Genomic DNA, 20,792 nt, shown 5'->3' on the forward strand with positions numbered 1-20,792 from the left:
CTGTCAATAAGCGAGTCCTCGACCTCCCGTGGCTACATATTAATATACATATGAACTCGTATTATACCGAATCAGGTCGCTGTCCAGTCGATTCTCGCTAATTGCAGGCACTGGCACTGATAATACGAATAGCTGAATTGCAAATGAGCTAATAGGCCTAAATATTTCAGATACGATCGGCATTCCATAGAGACGTTTAATAAGCGAGGTTAATAATGTTAATACTTTAATTTACAAGTGAGTCTATTCCCAACAAGAAACCCCTAAATTCCCCACCGGTCATAATGCTCAATTGTGGCATGCTAAGGTGTCACAAGCTGAAGTGTCGTAACGCGCAATTGTCGCATGATTAAATGTCGCATGCGGAAGTGTCGTGATGCTCAAGTGCTGCATGCCAAACTGTCACCATGCTTATGTGGCCCTATGCTCATGTGTAACCATGCTCATATGTAAACATTGTCAAGTGTCCTCATGTAGATGTGTCCCCATGTTCATGTGTCTCCATGCTCATATGTCCCAATGCCGATGTGTCACCATGCCAATATATCCCCACGCTAATGTGTCCCCATGCTCAGGTGTCCCCATGCTGCTATGGCACCATGCCGATCTTTCTCCACGCTAATGTGTCGTCATGCTAATGTGTCTCCACGTTCATATGTCCCCACGTTCATGTGTCCCCATGTTGTTGTGTCATATGCTGAGCTGTCGTTTTTCATTTTGTCGCATGCTGAAATGTCAGGCAACCAATTTTTTTAATCATACGGCGAAATTCGACAGTGTGTTAGTGTGCGTGCCTGCGAATTGGAGGTAAATCCTGCACCAGATCATGTATTGCTGTAAGGATCTGCGAACGCGAATAGAAAAACGCATCGCAGAACGCCGTTATAGTCTGCAAAAAATTTTCGCGATGCGAGCTGGACAATTCGAAGCCCGAACGCCATGGTGTTGGATATAATAAAGAGGAATTAGTGACTGAATGCGGGATTCCCCCGTATGTAATCGTCTGTTTGGTGCATTTAGTCTTATCTGCTTGAAATAGTGGTATTCCTGAATTGTCACGCAATGATCGTGTATTTTAATTAGTTACTGACACGGTGCACTACGCACCAGATTCTCAGTGGCACTATTTCTTCATTTATTCGGTTCTTTTGAAGGAAAGCTTTCTCTACTCCAGTAAACTTGATCGACACCGGACGAGCGCGTTAACGAGCTCATCAATATCGCATTTCAACCCATTGGATATTTGGTAGAAAGCGAATTTCTACTAATATGGTCGCGACATGCGCTCAGGTTGCGCTTGCTGCAGTTACAATTGAACAATCCCACAATTATCAAGATTACACTTAACTGTATGGCCTGATATGAGCAAGTGCAGCGCCGGTAATGAAATATCATAGTACTGTTTTGATGCGGTACGCAGCAATGCCGTAGAGCAGGGGTTCTCTCCCGCATGCGGCCCGCAGACCCTTATTTTGCGGCCCGCGACATCTTTCATTATGAAAGCAGTTTCTATTGGCACGGTATTCAATTCAATATATTGCTAATAATTTCGTCATTTCAATACACCATGCATGCACAATTGCACATACTGCGATACAATGAAAGATAGGAAGGTGTCGAAACGACTTGGAGTAGTCTTCGATATCAGACATCAACCTGGCCTAGGCGATGTAAAAAGGAGGCATGCACACTGAATGAAAAGTAAAGCAAGATAACATAGAAGGACAGGTGATAAAAAAAAAGGTAGCATGTGTCGGAACTAGGAAGGCCAGATCGATGTCAGGTCGTGGTCCGGTAAATAAAGGGCTATTGTTACATAATAATTTAGCTACTTAGCTCTCTTATCGCACCGTCTCTGTCTCGTTCGATTACTTGTTCTTTGATTTGTTCTGGTTTCTTGATATATGCTCGACTTTAGATTGTTATTGTTATGAATCGATAGTCGGCTGGACTCCGGTTCAAGAGAATCCCACTGCGTACAAGGCCTACACTTTTAAAGAGTGTTTCACTCACCGCGAATGGTTTGAACAGAAACAAGAATAAGGAACGGGAATTTAAACGGCGGAAACTTGGTTTGTAACTCTGCGTGGAACAATGAATTTGCTTTCTCGGTTATGAATAAGAAACCGATAGGTCATATTTGTCGAAGAACAGTTGTCGTAACGAAGCGTATAAGCTTATGATATCACGACAGCTTCTTCTGGAGTTATACACATCGCTTGATCTTAAAAAAACGTTGCTAGCTGAGTGTCAAGCCCAGCAATCCATATTTCGAGGCATTGTTAAAATTACCGACGACGTTACAGTCGCATCGTTCAACATTGCTTGGAATATCGTTAAATCCAAGAACTATGCTAGAGAAGGTGTGCTTTCAATAAAACTTTAGCATAATGTGCGAATATTTACCGTTTCCGAAACTTAGCAACAACGACAACATCATCCCATGACAAATTTTGAAGCTACAGTTGTCTGCTTCAACTGTGACCAGAAGAGTAACAGCAATGTCAGTCGATCTTTTATCGCATGTTCTGAAACACGTTGCCGCGCAGACTACTTTAGCCAAGCATTGGACGAATCCGCCGACTCCACAGACATTGCATAGCTAATTATTTGGGTGCGTAATGATCAGAGTGGACATATTTGCAGAGTAAATGCTGGCAGGGCAAACGTGGGGAGGGGACCAGCGAAAAACCTCAACTTGGCAAAGCTGACTTCTGTAACTATTGGTGTAGGGCTCTATCCATGAAAGGAAAGGAGAAGGGTTGATTGGTTTGTACAGAAATGACCCCGAACACCAGACTTTTTCTTCTATCACTGAGAGCTCAAAGTGACATTGGCCTCGGCAACGAAAAAGTTAACGTAATTTTATACTAGCTCGCTCACTCATTGAAGCAGAGACTTCGGTTCTCTGGTGGAAGGGTTTGAAGGTGTATATACCCACTTTCGCTTGACTCAATGAAGGGATGATTTACTTGCGCCGCTGGAAGATACATATTCTCACAAAAACAGCAACGGCAAACTTACGAATGCTGTTCATTAATGCTTTATAATGCATAAGAATGTACTAAATGCCCTATACGACTGGTAAATAGGCTACTGTAGCCTAAATTTATTAGTAGCCCATAAATACATGTTCTGCGGCCCGCAGCGTCTTATACTGTTGAAATGCGGCCCGTTATACAAAGGAAGTTGAAAACCCTTGCCGTAGAGTGAGTCCTCATCCGATTATGACGTTTTCGACAGTCGACATAGAGTAATTATGACGTAACAGGACTGTGCATACCCACACAAAAATGGTTCGGCACGACGGCATGTCTGAACCATTCAATTGTTTACGGAGCCGGAGCAGCGGTATCAACGAGCTCCGGAGCTTGGAGCCGGAGATAATTCATCATAAAAGAGCGCTCCGGAGCAGGAGCTGGAGCATTTAAAATTTGTTCCAGCTCCAAAGCCCTGGTTGTTGGGAAGGTTTGCATCATTAGTATGAGTGAAATCGTCATAACCACCCTGCGGATAACTTGCTACTTGCTGATGACACACCGTGTTGCTTCATTCTGACAATGTTGTCTACCTACATAGCAGTTTGTCATAATGCGCTTCTTGATATAAAAAGCAATGCCCAGGCAGTGTTGCTTCAGTTAGGATATTGCGGTACGTTGACCAGAACATCATGTCAACCTATTTGTTTCATTTGACCGTTTATGATTCACAATGAGCAGATAGTGGGTCGTAAACAACGGTAGGCCTAGAAAGTAGCCAATACAAAAGTGACAATTTGTTGAATTAACGCTACAATTGTGACAATTGGCCTCAGTAACGAGGAATAAGAAGGATTATTCTAGGGTGATTGAAAGTCGTGCTACTGCTGCAGATTAGTTTATGAAGCCGAATTTGCGATAATTTTACATTATCATCTTTGAGAGCATGCTTAATGCTTATATTTCAGTACAAACCAGTGTCGGATAATCCGTTCGGCATTCCACATCAACGTTATGCCAAGTTTGATATGGTAGAGATTTCTACCCCAAAAATCCAGCCCCTGGCTATATCGCCGTTATTAGTAATGACTAAGGCAAGTTTTTTTTAAACTGCCTGCCGCCAGCTTCATGACTACTCTAAAGTTATGTAGTATGGTGTTTTAAGCTGTTAGCAGGATTCTTACATTTCAATTTTTTGCAACTTTTCCTTATTGTTTCATGCAACTTTTTGTAACTTTTTCGATTTTTCATGAAACAGTTTGCAACTTTTTTGAATTTACATACAACTACCGTAATTTGCCATGCATAATTCGCGCATTTCAATCAACTTTTTAGACCTAAAATCGCAGGTGCGTATTATACGTGGGTAAAAGAATTTTGAAAAAATTTCTCTCGAAATAAAACTTGCAATCACATCCTTCTTCTTTTTTGTTATCAATCGCGCATCACATTCGGCCATGGTGTCCGGACTTGAGTGGGAATCTGATTGCTGCATCTATTTTTAAACCCTGGTAGATGTATTCAACTCGTTTTCACCCATTGGAAGGGTGTGAAAGTGTCGTTCACATCCCGCGCCATGGTGGAAATGAAGTAATTAAGTAAACACATCTTTCTTATCTGCTGCTTCAAACACGCTTCATCCAGTTTTGGCATGCCATTTGCATGGGTGCGTACAATAGATGGAAAATTACGTTAACTCTTTACTGTAAGTATTTGGCACTATAAGTAAAAAATATCGCTTTAATATTTCACTGTCGTTTAACTTTGAGGACCTTTCTGATTTGACGTTTATTCAGGCTAGACCACCGAAAATTATATTTTCACTGGGTCAATTGTTTCAGGCTATTGATTTTGTAGAAGTAGCTAACACTCAGTTTTGCTACAGTGCCTTGGATACGGATCGATTCTGGTATATCATACCCTAATAATTTCATTGATTTTGTTCATAAATGCAACTTTTGAGAAAAAAAAATACAACTTTCCACGGATTTGACTACTACAAAAACTTGCCTTGGTGATGACTCAGAGCTAACAGTGATTGTAAGAAAAGCATAACACCGGTATTCACGCCACATGACGACACGTGTTTTCTAGTAGTTTGGCAACCATTTTTTTGGCACAACTAGAACAAGATCTAGACCAGGGGTGGCCAATCTTTTCAGCCAAAGGGCTACATTTGATTGACGAACTATTGCGCGAGCCATTAGCCGCGCGAAGCGCAAAAATTTTTGGAAGTTCATAGGTCAATAATATTGTCACTTGACTATATTGCTGGCCTGCTGTATATCGCTGGGCTCAGTTTGCAAGGAATGGACTATTCGGCGCCTGGACATATCCATATCAAAAGCTTCGACCAACATGCGTCAATCATTTTGTGCTTATGTTTCATAGTCGCATAGTCGCAAGGTCGTATATGTTGAACGACACTTCGTCTCGTAATCGCGAATATACTTATACTCAATCTGATACATTAGGCGTTCTTTCATTTTCAGAAAGGGGTAACGATATTAAAAGCAAGAAATCGAGTGACAAAATGTTGCGCAAAGCGTGCAGAAAATTTTTACTTTTGATAAATCTATCGCAAATTATTCTGCTTTATTGTAGTGTACGAAGATCTACCAAATGTGACTGACTCATGGATCTGCCAATGCGTCGGAACTGATATTTTTTCATCACATCTCAAGTGTTGCGGCCAGACTAATCAAATTTTTGGTTGGCCTTGCAAGTTCACAATCTGTGCAATCCAGTTTTGATAATATTATATAATATTAGTAATTAGTATATACTAATTTCAGAAATTACCTCGCGGGCCACGGGTTGGCTGGCCCTGATCTAGACCTACTAACTTTTCAAAATCCGCAACTAGAACTAGACCTAGAACCACTCGAAAACCGATAATTGGTTTACCAACTACTATAATTAGATTGATAGTACAAATGTCTGACCATTCAAATTTTCAGTAATCATTATTGAAACCAGCTTTTAAAAAGACATAGATGTTGATCCGTTTCGAGTGTAATTTTGTGTATTTGTTCTCAAAATGACTTCAATATGGGATTTGTAATGTGTTGGCCGAAACCGGAACCAAGTCACGACATATCCGCTCCTCATTTGGTTGGTGTGAACATCACTTCATTTTTTCAGTGATTTGGATATACCTTGATTCTGCAGGAAACTAATCGGTCTTTTGGGACATATGTAATCGGCAATTTAGTGTCAGATAAATACTTTGCTACAATAATATTGAGTACACTACAAATATCTAGGCCAGGGCATTATTTTTATTGCGGTATGCCGACGTGAAGCAATAATACAGTCGTGGTGTTGTCATTATTTTTAATATGATTATAACCTTTATTCACAGTACACTATATTATTGTAATAACAATATTTGTTCACAGCAAAACTGGTAAATACAAACACAATTCATCGAGCAATCTGCTTTCCAAGAACATATCGCGATTAAAGTAAACCTTTCCATCAAGAAAATCACATTGTTATTCCTATACAATACACGAAGAGGTTTTCGATTACAGAACGACGGTAGATGAAGAATCGGCAATGCTTTTGGAATTACAGAGAATTGAAAATGAAGTGTCGAAATTACAAGCTATTATTATAAACATTTTTATGTGAGATGTTTTGTGCCTATACATGGTGAATGTAATTCAATTTTGCGCAGTTTCGGCTGCATCAGCGGCGGTATCAATGATTTCAACATTGAAACCGCCACTCGTATCGTCACTTCCGTCATCCGCACAATCTTGCGGGCTTTGACATTGCAGTAGGTTGGTTGTCATGAACGTCACGCTTTCTTCTGTGACTTCAGAAACCACGCCGTGGCATGTCCACACGAATGACACCTCTGATCTCTCGTGTGTTATTTTTTACGGATGCAAAGGAGATATTTGGGGTCGATGGTAGCTGCAGGGCGTCCAAATGTACCTCCGGAGTAGTAGAAACCCTTCAAGTTAATATTGACATCCTGCACAACGTTGGTTTTTACACAGTCATTTCAGATTCGTTCATTCATTAGAGTTATATCATTAGCTGTGATGAATTCTTTCGTGTCCTGCCGCTCGCACCTGAATGCATTTCTCGGTTACATGATATGGAACAAGCACACAGGTGGCAATTGCTACCGACTCTCAACAAACGTAGTTTTGATGCTTCGTTTGCTGTAGAATGTAGCTGCAACTCCACTCCGCGACTCAGAGTCAACCTGGTCCCGTTATCACACTTTTGATAAGGCGCGCTCGAATTGTGATCAGTCGGTAATGCAGATATTGCACGTCGAAGCTCACTTGGATGTCTGACTGCATCGACCACTGCATTACCAAACGCTGCTTCGTTAGTCAAGTGAACCAAATCCGAGTTGCAATACTGATCGCTTGTCAGTGATTTTAAATCTAATGACAGAATATCAACCGGTCCATCAGTTTCGGGAGAAGTCTGATCTCCCTCTGCGCTGGAATAGCTTCCTTGACAGCAAATGAAGGGAATGTGCAGCGTAGCTTACATTTTCTATTCCCTCGACGCAATCCGTGAATCCCGCGGAAATGAAGAAAGACTTTAGTCCTGGTGAGTTCTCAAACGACGGTTTTGAAAAGGGTCGGGGTGGTAAGCCTTGACACAATGATACCCAGTAAGTCATCCTTCGTGTACAAAATACTTGACTCGCTCGGTATCATCATTGACATTGCGATTTGTTGATTGACATAGCTTGTCGTTTGCCAAACCGGTGAGATCGTTGTCACGGTTGTGTTGTCCTGTAGTTTTTCGCACTGGACAACATCCATGGTGTATCTGTCTGATCTGTCCCCCGAAAAGTCTGTTGCTGCACGCTTCACGGCACATAGGGTAAACGAAAGTTTCTCGTTTTGTACCGCTCCGGACGCTATCAACTGGTATTTAAGTTCACCGACGTAAATCCATGGTATGGCAAATATCTTCGTTGGCGCGTACCTTATCCTCAGATTTCATTGTCGCGATGACGATTTTTCCACGTTGCCCACTCATGAATTCGGTGATATGCTTGTTGTAGAGCTCTTTCATTTTTAAAACTATAAATCGTTCCTTCCGTGTATTTGGGAAGTCAACCGAAAGTCCTGCTGCTAAAGTTTGGGCGATTTCGTCCATCGGGAAACCTTGTTTGGATAGTGCTTGCCACATATCCCCCATGTAAGTGGAGTAACGCTTATTATGATGCTCTTTAACGAGAAAGCAGTCATCGCGCTCTACGAACACCGGCGTCAGACTAGGCGAAGGGTCTTCTTTTGGGTCGCATTTAGAGTGGACGTATACGGACAAACCAAAGCCAATCGATATCAAAATGCTCCTTCGAATTATTTTCTCCGTTTCGCATGTGGTGAGGTATGAATGAGTTATCAAGCTTTACAGGACTGTCACATAGCGACGCCGCTGCGGCGTGAATCCCGATACGCTTGCACTCGGGCGTACGGCATTGCCCCATCGCGAACGCGGTTACTCGATGCTCGATACTCGATGGCGTTTATGTGATCCTTCACTGCTGTCCGTTGCAGAGTTAGACAATTAGAAACTGTTTCAGATTTTCAAATTAGATTACAATTAGAATTATAGCTACTTGGTTTTAGACTTAGAATTACTGAATTCGCGAAAACTGGGAAATTGAATCAAGCTAAGTTCATATCAAGTCACTGTTCATTCTCAAAAGCACGAGAATGGCAAATTTCTGCACAGCAAGCTTGGCTCGTTTTGCACTATATAGTTCTCATGTACAGTTTTGAAGAGAACCACAAATTGGATTGAGCAAAAAATCATTTGTCAAATCAGATGAGTATTAGATTACCGGTATTTTGTTGTATTGAGTCTAATTTGACAAAGAGAATTCCAAATTAGACTTGGATTAAGGGCCGGATTCAACCTCCAGATCGCTGGTAGGCAGAACTATAGTCCGATGATTGCTATGTGACATTTTTTTGAAATCTTGAAAATTTCAATAATCGTCAAAATATATTTTAATTTGAAGACACACACGGATAGGAGGACGCCGAACGACCAATTGCGGTCTCTTAAACTGGCATCCACCTCGGCCTAGTGGCAAATTTCCCAGTTCCTTTCGATGTTAGTCTCTATTCCGCAGCTTTTTCTTGATCTCTTCATTCTTCGGAGCAAATCCTTGAATATTTTTAGAGCTTCCAATTTACTCTCCACTTGAAGTCTAATCCCTTCGTTCTTTAGAGCATCATTGCTTCCAGTTCCAATAAAACTGAACACAAAATATAGTAACAATCGGGCATTTTCAAAGCATTTCTGCAGCTACAAACTAATCTATATTACAATAATCTGTTCATGTAATTGTAAATAGAAAATTTCTCAAAGTGTCAAGATAGCTGCAAGCAAACAGTTGGATGAAAAATTGTCTTCCTCTCTTCCTTAAATGCTAAAATCTCACAGTGGAAAAGTGTGTGAATATCGTCGCTTTAACTGTGTTGACTCATCCTCACTACCCGCGCTATCACCCCTGACATACTCGACACTTGCTACTGCCTTCAAACGTTTTGCGCAGCCATGCCAAGCACACCACATCTGACCCACTGATCCCGCCAACATTGTCTTGGAATCACCTGTACAGGGATGTGAAAATGCACATGGATGTAAAATTTAGAAGGATTTAGTGAGCAGTGATATTAGTTAGGAGTTTTGAATCTTACTTCTAGTCGAGAAGTTCTAGAGCTAACTTCTGTTCTGAGACCTGAGGTATCTCCTGTTCCCCTTGTTCCCCCCTGTTATAATCTATGAGTTATAGAAATAAAAGGTCTAGTTTAACCTCAATATCAAAAGATGGGCGGCTAATAACTAACAGTTCACTGATTGTAAGCCATTTTTATGAAGGTACACTGCGTAAACGAATAAGCGCCCATGTAAAATTTGTGACGACTAGGTAGCCAAGGAGTAACCATGGCTACGCTTCAATTGTCTCCACTGGAGACAACATTGGGAATACCAGATGCGCACCGCTTGATGGCAACGCTATAGTGTAACGGTACTACGCGTTAGTGATCTCGGGTTAACTAATTGGTTCCCAACTATTGTCATTCTGTGTAACCCTTCACGTATAACGCATGTATGCCTACAAAGAAACCCTTGTTACTTCTCAATCCCATTTTATATAATTTCGAATGGATAAATTCATTATCTGTAAATACACAATTGTAGATACGTTACATAATAAAGGGAAGTCTATATTGTATAGTCGCACTACCATCAATGATACGCACAAAATAATTTTCAATGAAATGACACTGAGTAATTAGCTTTATATCAGGTGCAGCGGAATGTCATTCGATACGCGCTTATTCAGAGTGCCGCAAGTAGAAGCTGACTCAGGACAACGCCAATTTGTGCGATTCCAAGCAACCAAATTCTGTAGCTATCGCGCGATGAACCTGAACCTGTTTTGCGACATTACGTTGTTGAGGGTGAAAGGCGATCAAACGCAATGAGTTAGCTTACCAACAGTCGACGTGGATTTAAGAATGAACTTAGTATTGGCTCTTTGCAATGAAGACTGTGATTCCGTGATTCGAAGGCTTTCCTCTTCATTCTCGTCGTCATCAATATCTCGGGCGTACCGATACAACTTCTGTCCATCCTGCGCGGATCTGACGATGGCAGATGAGGACGAACTTCGCAATTTGGATGAGTCTAAGTGCAATATTATTTCACTATTCTTATCACTCACCTTCTTTTGCGAGCGGCGGACGGTTGACATCCTTGGAAACATCTGGTGCTGCTGTTTGAGGCGTCGCAAATCATGACCTGGCACTAAAATTGGAACCGAATGTTACTTCCCATTTCCCAGTGAGGGTAGTCTGATTTCATGGGATTGTTTGTTTGTTTAGGATATTCATGGTGTTTGTCGACAACAATGGTCATTTACACCAGGCCACCACTTACGCGGATGGGACGGCGAGAAGGAACCTAGATAAACCTCCAACACTTAGGTAGGAATTCAGGAGTCTACCCCGTTAGGAGTCGAACGCCCAACCCATTGGTGTTGTAGATGTGGAGTATACCACTACGGTATCTCGCCACCTGATTCAATGGTATGATATGACCCAAAATGGAGGTAGCTTTTACAGGAATTCCAAACATCTACAAGACATTGCGACGACATTGCTATCACAAATTGCGTTTTAACTGACGTCTAACTAACTAACTGTTAACAACGTCAAAGTTTTTTCTGCAAATCGTGTTTCGTTGGTATCGTAGAGGCTGCACTATCATTGAACTTATCACTTGACATTGCATATCTTATAGACTACTTCATAGTCTCACGGCCCAATGTCTACTCATTGTGAATCACGAACCATCGAATGAAACAAATAATTTGACATGGCGTGATGATTATCACACCAAAAAACGAGTTAAATTTTTAGTAGGTCAGCAGTTTTTACAAGACCGTGCCGCCATCTTAAATTTGAATCCGAAGCTTGACTGCGTTATGGACATTGGTTCATATAACAACGTGTTTCCCAACATATGAGTGGATCGTGAGATGTTAACAAAACTCAGATTTGTGTTGCGGCCTGAAGAGGTTGATGAGGATAACATTGTCCGTACGAAGCAACAGGTCTGTTACCAGCACTCCAGCATATAAAGTGAAATTCAATGCTGATAGCAAACAATTGCTGCTGTTGAACATTTTTTGTCTATTCTTACAACATTACTTCGTATATATAGACAGATAGTTTCAACCAGAGATGTAATACAATATTTCTAACGCTATGCGCAACAACGCCTAATTTAAATCCCTAAGGGCAACATTTAGTCAAATTTAGTTTTGCAATATCAGAAAATGTCAAAAAAAAATTATTTAGTGCGAAATTGTCATTTTTTATGTAAACAAATAATCGACCTTGTCACTAGTGATTTTTTATTAGTGAAGATAACTCTTGGAGTAATACTTAAAGGTCATGAAAATTGCTACTTCTACTGAGTACCAATGTCGTCTACTTTTTCCGCCTCTGAAGTTACATGGCGAGGCTGTGAAGCAATCCCAAAATCATATACGAGCTGTTTCGCCTGTCGCGTAGGCCTATAACATTGACATCAATATTGCCAAATGAGTCCATGTGGGGCTCGCCGGAGAAGCGTAATTTCAATGCCGTATACCTCTATGAAAATCTCTGCGTTTTGTCGGTCGTTAAGTAAGTTGGCTTCAAACTCGAATGCTTGCATACTAATCCTGTCCTCCATGTTTGACGGTGCGCTGTGTCGGATGAGAGTGGGATCGAGGAAACAACTGAAACAAACATTTAATTGATGGTTTCAACCACTATCATGGCGAGCATTGTACAACATACACGACATACAGCATATCTATTCCATGCAAGTGTTTGCTCATTAGTAATGGATATTTCCCGAGTATGAAATTCATGGTAGTCAAGCCTAAACGTGATTTGATAATATTCAATATGCAAGCTTTCGCATAAGTTGTAAATTGCATGAGTAGCCTCTAAATTGTTTGTTTCATCATCACTTTGTTTTTCACTCTGTTGGTCATATCATATCTCGCAGTTGGACGCACCATAGTGTCTTATTTGGTGTGGACACAAGCAAATCTCACGGATCAGTGAAATAGGTATACGTCACACTTTTTATTTGGTCAAAGGCCATGTTATGGTAATTTTTGACCGGCTTGCCGAGTATTAAATTTGATAAAACGGGCATCAATCGAAAGCTAACGCGGTATTAATTGCGAACGTCTAAATTTTATTCTGCTTGTGGCCCTGGAACACCTAAAATCAGCCTCGAATGTTGCATTGTAATGGAGTTGGGTATTGTGACGCAGCCATGCCATCTGGAAGCAGGTGAGAAGCAGTGCAAACCGCAAGCGTATTGTCCATCGTTGCGCAACCGATTGAGCATTCACACTCTCACCGACGTGCGCATTTGCTCCTGGGCTACTCAGACGGCATAGTTTTGTCACAATACCAAAGTTCGTTACAATGCGACATTCGAGGCTGATTTTGGTGGGTTCCAGGATCAAGAGCAGAATATAATTTATATTTTCGCAATCAGCACCACGGTAGCTTTGGAATAACACCTATTTTATCGAAGTTGATGCTCGGCAAACCGGTCGAAAATTACCGTCAAATTGCCATTGACCAAATGAAAAGTTAGAGGGGGAGCCGTGAGATTTGCTTGTGTCCACACCATATAGGACACTATGGTCGCACAATAAAACTCGTGAGAGAACTGAACATGGTGGGAAGCACTGTTGTAGGAATTGACTGTATTTAGGGACTTATATATGTAGTCAGCAGCTTGGACTATTGCGATCACTGAAGCGAATATGGAAAATCAACTGAGTAATGTAGTTACGTCTTGTCATGAGAATCGTATTTCTGCGATTAATAATTTCGTATCTACGCCGCACATACCCGTCTTTAATAAATGTGTACGTCAAAGTCGAGCCGGAGGAAGTGGTAGAGCTCGCAGTGCACTCTTCAGTAAAGAAAACTAGCCCAGATTGTCCTTGGCCGACGGCGCCAAGAGAGAAGTACATTCGATCTTTAACACTAACTTGTAGCGGATAATCCACTGGGGCGACAGCAGTCTGTAGGATAGTAACACTTGATTTTCGGATGAAGACAATGCAAAATCAGGAATTTCGTATTTTGTGCCTGCTCATGTAGTCAATATTGTTGCATCGCAGCAGATATATGATCGCCATTGTATAAAACCTGCTAATGGTGCAGATTACCGTGATACCCAGGACAAGTTTTTGCTACTTTTGAAACTTTTTTACAGCTTTCGACACTAGATACTCATAATCTATTAACTATGATGTTTTAAGCTATTCAGTGGGATTTTATAGTGCAAGTTTTACCAATTTTTCTCTATTTTTCTTGCCAATTTTTATCAAATATAGCGTTGAAATATGAAGGAGTGAGTTCAAAACACGCTATAAACTATTCCTAGTATGGTTCTATTTTCTTTGATTAGCAAAACAAAGAGCTATATGATGGGTGAGCTGCATCTTACTGTTATCTATGACACGATGGCTTGCAAGCAAAAAATTCACCTACCCCGGCCAAGCACAAACCGTGCACGAACAATATGTAAATAGATCGCTATAGTAATTCTGTTATTTAATTTTGAAATAGTTTCCCATTTCACGAGCACTCATGCGAGTCAGCCGGTAATTACATTTTCACTGAGTCACATTTTTTAGGCTATTTCTTTTGTTAAAGTTACAGTTTTTCTGTAATGCCTTGTGTCTGGTTTGCAGACCTAGGGCTTGGGGGTTTGGGGTGTGTTATTTGACTTGTTTTAGGAGGAGGGGGTTATCGCTATGTTTTTTTTTGGCTTTTTGGGGGAAATTATTTCCGCATTGCATAATTTGTTTGCTGCGTGCCGGAACAAATGTGATTTATAGCGGTTTCGCCAATTCGTGCGTTAAATGGCAATAACGTAACATATTGGACAGCTCTGCAGGAACTAGGTTAGTGTTGGGATCAAGTCACTACCTTCGAGTCACGAGTCATTTCGAGTCATTTCACATTTTGACTCGAGTCAAGTCAAGTCAACCGATTCTCGAAGGTGACTCGAGTCAAGTCAAGTCACTCGATTTTTGGAGGTGACTCGAGTCAAGTCGAGTCAAGTCAAGTCAAGTCACGAGTCAAGTCACAATTCAAGTCAAGTTGCGTTTTCGAAGTATAAAACATGATTACTTCATTATGTTTAACTAGCTGTCTGAAATACAGATTGAGTAGCCATTGATTCTGAACCGAGGAACGAAAACAGAGTTGAAAATATACCGAAGAAGGCGCTGTATCACTCGCATATACGTACAACTCCGTTTATAGTTACCAGTCAAATTAGAGAATAGAGAATAGAGAAACGAATTGATAATATGCAATACATTATCCATTTACATATTAATATGATACAATTTGTGCCTGCGCTAATGGTTGAGGAGTATATAAACTATATTCGAATTCAAATTCGATAAAACAAGAGGTTTGGTTAAGGTAAAAACACAGAACAGAAATAGACATTCTGCTATTGAATTGCTTCACTATGCTAGTTTACGACAACGTAAGCTGTAAGCTTCGATCACTTCGTTTGCGGTCAATTTATTTGTGAGAGAACAATGGAGGGTAAGTAAAACGCACGATCACTGAATGATTGTTCGCTCTCACAAGTCACATCAGCGTTTCGCGAACAATCCGAGCATATGCATTATACAGTGAATTTTATCGACACCGATTACTTGATGACTTGAAATTGACTCGTGAATTTTGCTCCGAGTCACGAGTCAATCCCCATTTCTGATACGCCGAGTCAAGTCAAGTCAAGTCATTTTAGCAAAGTGACTCGAGTCAAGTCAAGTCATACGAAAAAGGTGACTCGAGTCATCCCAACACTGGGTTATACAAAATAACATTTAGAGCAGGGGTTCTCAACCTGGGGGCGCGGAAGGGTCTCAGGGGGGGGGGTGCGAGAAATTGACAAAGTCTGTAGGAATTGTGACCAAACATGTGTTTCACAACCATTCTGAAAAGAAGATTGTTTAGGATTAAGCTTATTTCATAATATAGAAGGCTTGCCAAACTCAAACTCCAGCAGTCGCGCTCAACGAGTTCAGGCTGACTTCAACTTCATTTGAGCAAATTTTTGATATTCTTTGAAGATTTGGAGCAATTCCTACGTGCAAGTCATTCATTGCTTTATAGCTTTGGCACTAGCTTAAATCTCGGTGCGCTAAGTAGCTGTTTGTAATAGCCGGTGAACTGCTCTGCCTAAGGCAGACTTAGATGCAATATAGGTTGTCCGGTTTCGCCCTCAATTAGGCTCTAAATCAACACAATTTAATTCATTTCCAAAACTGATCAAATTCAGCATGTCAGGACAGAACGACGCCGTGCTCTCTGTAGTCACTACCAGCATCAGGATTAGTCTTAGTGCAACCTACCTTTATATCTAAGTGTTGGCCTAGGCTCCTCCTCGCCACCTCATCCGCGTAAGCGGTGTCTTACAAAAAGCCTAGAGATTGGGTCGTGCTATAATTCGGCAGTTACGGAAAATAATGAAGAATGTCAGCCTGGTGTAAATGACCATATTAGTCGACAAACACCATGAATACCACAAAACAAAACAAAAAACTTGACATTAATTGATGTTCTGTTCAATTATTTTTTGTTATTTTCAAGCAAGTTTGGGGAAATTTGTCAGCAATGTAAAAGACTCCACAACTGAAATGCGGATTCAAAATGAAGTAAGATTAACCAAATGTATACTATAAGATCAGGGGTGGTTGCCCGTACGGTCACACGCGGCCGTTGGAGGGAATTTGTGCGGCCGTCGACGCCTATTTCAATCAGTTTGTGTTGGCGGCCGTAGACATGCAAATTGCAATTACGAAATCACTCCCGAATTTTCGAGAGATTTTATTCAATCTTGAAATTTTCTTCGAGCTCCGCGCAATTCAACAAGACTTCATTTTTCGATTTTAATGCAGTAGCGTTCTTCTTAATCTGAGTCGAAATAACAATTCATTTGCGGCTCTGAAAAATTCTCGCGCCCGGTGCGACAATATGCACTCCCAGCAACTAATCATAACATTGACACTCGCGATTTCGGTGCGTACAATGGGCCGTTGTGAAAAGTAGAATAGTTCGGAGTTCACCTGGAATGGATATGGACAGTTTACCATAGGTATTTTGAGTCCATATCGTTTATTGCGGCTATGCCCTGGAATGCGGCCTTAGGCTACATAAGTAATCGAAATGCGGCCATGATTATCAAAAAGGTTGCCCATCTCTGTATTAGATGATGTGTTCTTTTTGACATGACGATAAATGCATGGGGGGGGGTCAGGGGTTGCGCGATTTTTTTGACCATCGCCAAGGGGGGCCCGTGTCAAAAAAGGTTGCGATCCACTGCTTTAGAGTATCTCATACCCTAATAATTCAACAAAAATTATAAATGCAACTTTTTACTGCAACTTTGGGTAAAATTAAATGCAAATTTCTCGCGATTTTAGTGCAACATAAACTTGCCCTATACATCATTATAAGAAAACGTGGTTTGTCCTGTCTCCGCCAGATGTAAATCGCTTGTAGTCGGTACTAGACACTTGGCGGTGAACTAGATAATTATAATTTACTATCTAGAGTGAAATGACGGTAGTATAATTCTAATTTGAGATGTGAAATGTTTCTATGATTTAGTTTCAATTCTTATCCAATTCCTGCTGCTCCTGGAAATGCTGAATAGTGGGAAATTGACCAATATCGCTGTTCAGATATTTGCTGCTCTCACGGATATGGGAATAAACTCTGATATGATATGAATTAAATTTGATTCAATTTACAAGTTTTCTTTAGATCTGTAATTCTAATTTAGTTTAAAAAAAAAACTGTCTAAAGTAATGTTTCTAATTCTAGTGCAATTTGAAATACACTGTGTAGCTGTCATTCTAATCATAATCTAATATTAGGGTTACAATATTTTGATAATCTGAAAAGAGGACAAAAAAGCTGACAGCTGACAAAAAAGGTCATCTTTACGGCAGTGTTGGGATCAAGCCACTGCCTTCGAGTCACAAGTCATCTCGATTCATTACACATTTCGACTCGAGTCAAGTCAAGTCAAGTCAAGTCACTCGATTTTCGGAGTTCACTCGAGTCAAGTCGATTCAAGTCAAGTCAAGTCACGAGTCAACTCACAATTCAATTCAAGTTTACTTTACAGCAGGGGTGGGCAACATACGGCCCGCGGGCCGGATACGGCCCGCGAACGGATTTTGTCCGGCCCGCGGATAGTTTTCCGTCTTACATGATAATGTGGCCCGCGGCCCCAGTCTGCCGAGATTCCGCACTACTTGCTTACTACGTCAAATTTTAGAGACTGTATGTCATTATACACGTGTATGCACAGCGTTGCGAGAGTGCAGCTTATGCGTAAGTTCGTCGAAGCGAGAAGACTTGCATTATCGGCATTTACGATGCACTCGACCATAATGCCATCTGTGGTTATCATGATTTTTGTCGACTACAATGGTCATTTGCACCAGGCTGATATTTCTTCACGGCGCACTTCTAGGCAAGGTACCGCTTATGCCAGGGGTCGCCAACTCAAAACGGATTGCAGGCCACTTTTCAAATTTCGTAGAGGACGCGGGCCGCATGAATTGAATATCGAGATTAATTGGCCACACGCAGTTGAACAACGACGCTATCCCGTCGCCTACTCAACCTTAATGAATTGATATCTCGGATAATTAATGTAACCGGGCCTATCCAACGCCTTGAAATCTTAATTAGGGATTGCACCGTGTGTTGATTGTTATTCTCAAATCCACATTGTCTTCGCCATTATCGTTGTCGTTAAAATACATTCATTAAAGACGATTTATTCCTTGTATATGTGGATAAATGGGCGAATAATGTATCGATTCAGCAATTCGGCCCGCCAAGTAGGCCTACTAAATTTTCCTATATCCGGCCCGCCGACTGAAGAAGTTGCCCGCCCCTGCTTTACAGAGTACAGGGCATGATTAGGCTACGTCATTGAGCTTAGATAGCTGCTTGATATACAGATTGAGATGTCATTTATTTTGATTCGAGGATATAGAGTTATAAATATATCGGCTAAAAGGCGTTGTATCGCCCACACATACGTAGACTGCTGTGTAAGTAACTGTATAGTATCGGTCTATAATTATCATCAATTTCGAGGTATCGAATACGAACCCTCGAAAAGTAGAAACGACTGGATACGCACTAGCCACCTACACAACCATTTTGTACAATTCAAGCCTGAGCTAATTGTGGATGAGGAAGGTATATTAAACTTCATTCGAATTATATTTAAAGCAAAGAAGAGGTTTGGTTAAGATGGGAACAGAGCACAACGAGCAGTCTATATGACTGAGAAATTTCTGGTACAAAATACCACGCTGTTATAAGCACCATAACATGATTTTAATATTAAATAATAATATTAAACTGAGAAATTTTGCTAATATTAGATTACTTTACTGTTTGTTTACGACCACGTAAGCTGTAAGCTCCGACCACTTCGTTTGCGGTCATGATTTATGATAGAACAATGGTGTCTCAGTAAAACGTACCAGCATTGAAAGATTGGTCGTTCTCGCAGTTACATTGGCATTTCGCGAACAATCCAAACATATACACGATACAGTGATTTTACCGACAGCTATTACTTGATGACTTGAAATTGACTCGTAAATTTTGCTTCGAGTCACGAGTCAATCCACATTTTTGAAACGTAGGGTCAAGTCAAGTCAAGTCATTTTTCCAAAGTGACTTGAGTCAAGTCAAGTCATTCGAAAAATGTGACTCAAGTCATGACTCGGACCATCCCGCTTTACGGATCATGTCCCGAAAAACCAACTTTCTATGAGATTATCCGTTGGCTGACTAAAACAAAAAACGCTTGACCGTTACTTGATCGCTGATCTCGTATATCTCAGTCCAGTTTCAACTTATATTTACCCAAAAGTTTCAAAAAAGAGGGCAAATTCTCCAAGAAGAGGACATTTAGGTTTCCTGGAAGGACACGTTAAAAAAAGTCAAATAAGAGGACAAATCCCACTAGGAAAGGACGTATGGTAACCCTATCAAATATGGACTAGCTGAAAATTCTGTAGTTCTGTAGTTGTGGTTGCAATATTATTTCATTATGATTGTACACCTAATGGTTTGACTTACACAAATAAACTTGAACATTCAGGCCGAAATGCATTGCACCGGACCTAGTATATACTTGTGATGCATGTTCACTTGAACACAGTGGAAAACCTGTCCAAGGTGGTGACTAATTCAGATAGGTCCATGCGTTGTATTGTATGAAACCTTCCTACAAATCACTATGGATGTCTTACCGAGAAGCTTCCCGTGTAGTAAAATTCGAAATAGAAAGAATATTCGCCCATCCCATCAATCGTGATGTCATTCGGAAAGAAATCCGAGTCCAGCGGCAGTTCAGGAACAAATGAGGCATTGACTGAACCGCTTGATGTCCGCACGGAGCACGTGACAGGGACACGTTTCCATTCTCCACGAGTTATGATCGACTGCAGTCGTTCTTCTTCGTACCAAATCCACATATCGGCGTGGTAGCGTAGCAGGTAGGAGTTGGACTGAAATTCGCGATGTTTAAAGCAGATTAGGACTGTTGGACAAGGTAACTCCATAGTTATCTACTTGGATCGAAAGGCTTGTGATCTAATCCTACTACAATTTGGTAATGGTACAATGGTATCTAATTTCTGGTTTTCCTGAAAATGGTACAAGACAACTGTATATGCCAAAACCAGCCAAAATTGGTATAGGATACAGACATGCCACACACGTGCTTGTTGCTTTAAGGACTACATGCATTGTAGTAGAATTTATTACCTCAAGAGTTAACGGCACAATGAGAACCATATACAAAGCAATTAAGACGAAAACCAAATAGACCTCAAGTTGTAAGGTTGTAACCAAGTCACAAGGCTCCGGGCCACAAGTCAATCTCACTTTTATAGTTTTGACTCGAGTCAGATCAAGTCACTTTTAATAAGGCACCGAGTCAAGTCGGGGTCCAAGTCAGCGAGTAGAGCACCGCGTCCGAGTCATGGTATTATGACTCGAGTCCGTTCCAAGTCATTGCGTCGACTGCTTCATTTCTAGTTTAAGTGTTGTTAAAAGCACTTTTATAAATATGTTCGGTGATATCAAACGGTTTGCAGTTAAAATATAAACATTTTTCTCACTTTTAACAGTTTCTGGTCGCATTTCAAGCCGCAAT

General features: G+C 40.9%; 1 protein-coding gene across 2 annotated transcripts in view; it reads right to left on the bottom strand.

Annotated features, from left to right (window-relative positions):
• Positions 1-10,106: 10,106 nt before the first annotated feature.
• The window catches only part of LOC145446113 (uncharacterized), a 35,920-nt gene continuing 25,234 nt past the window's right edge, over positions 10,107-20,792 (bottom strand). The window contains exons 11-16 of one of the 2 annotated variants that reach the window (XM_080324346.1): positions 19,885-20,142; positions 13,409-13,584; positions 12,138-12,267; positions 10,705-10,787; positions 10,476-10,624; positions 10,107-10,414 (exon numbers count right to left, since the gene is read on the bottom strand). In XM_080324346.1, coding sequence (XP_080180472.1) covers positions 10,320-10,414; positions 10,476-10,624; positions 10,705-10,787; positions 12,138-12,267; positions 13,409-13,584; positions 19,885-20,142 — 891 coding nt within the window. In that variant the 3' untranslated portion in view covers positions 10,107-10,319. Of the gene's footprint in view, positions 10,415-10,475; positions 10,649-10,704; positions 10,788-12,137; positions 12,268-13,408; positions 13,585-19,884; positions 20,143-20,792 lie in introns of both variants that reach the window. The other variant, XM_080324338.1, reaches the window with a different exon arrangement.

Source organism: Botryllus schlosseri, chromosome 1 (assembly GCF_051294905.1).
Source record: "Botryllus schlosseri isolate E-star chromosome 1, Bs_hap1, whole genome shotgun sequence".
NCBI lineage: Eukaryota > Metazoa > Chordata > Ascidiacea > Stolidobranchia > Styelidae > Botryllus > Botryllus schlosseri.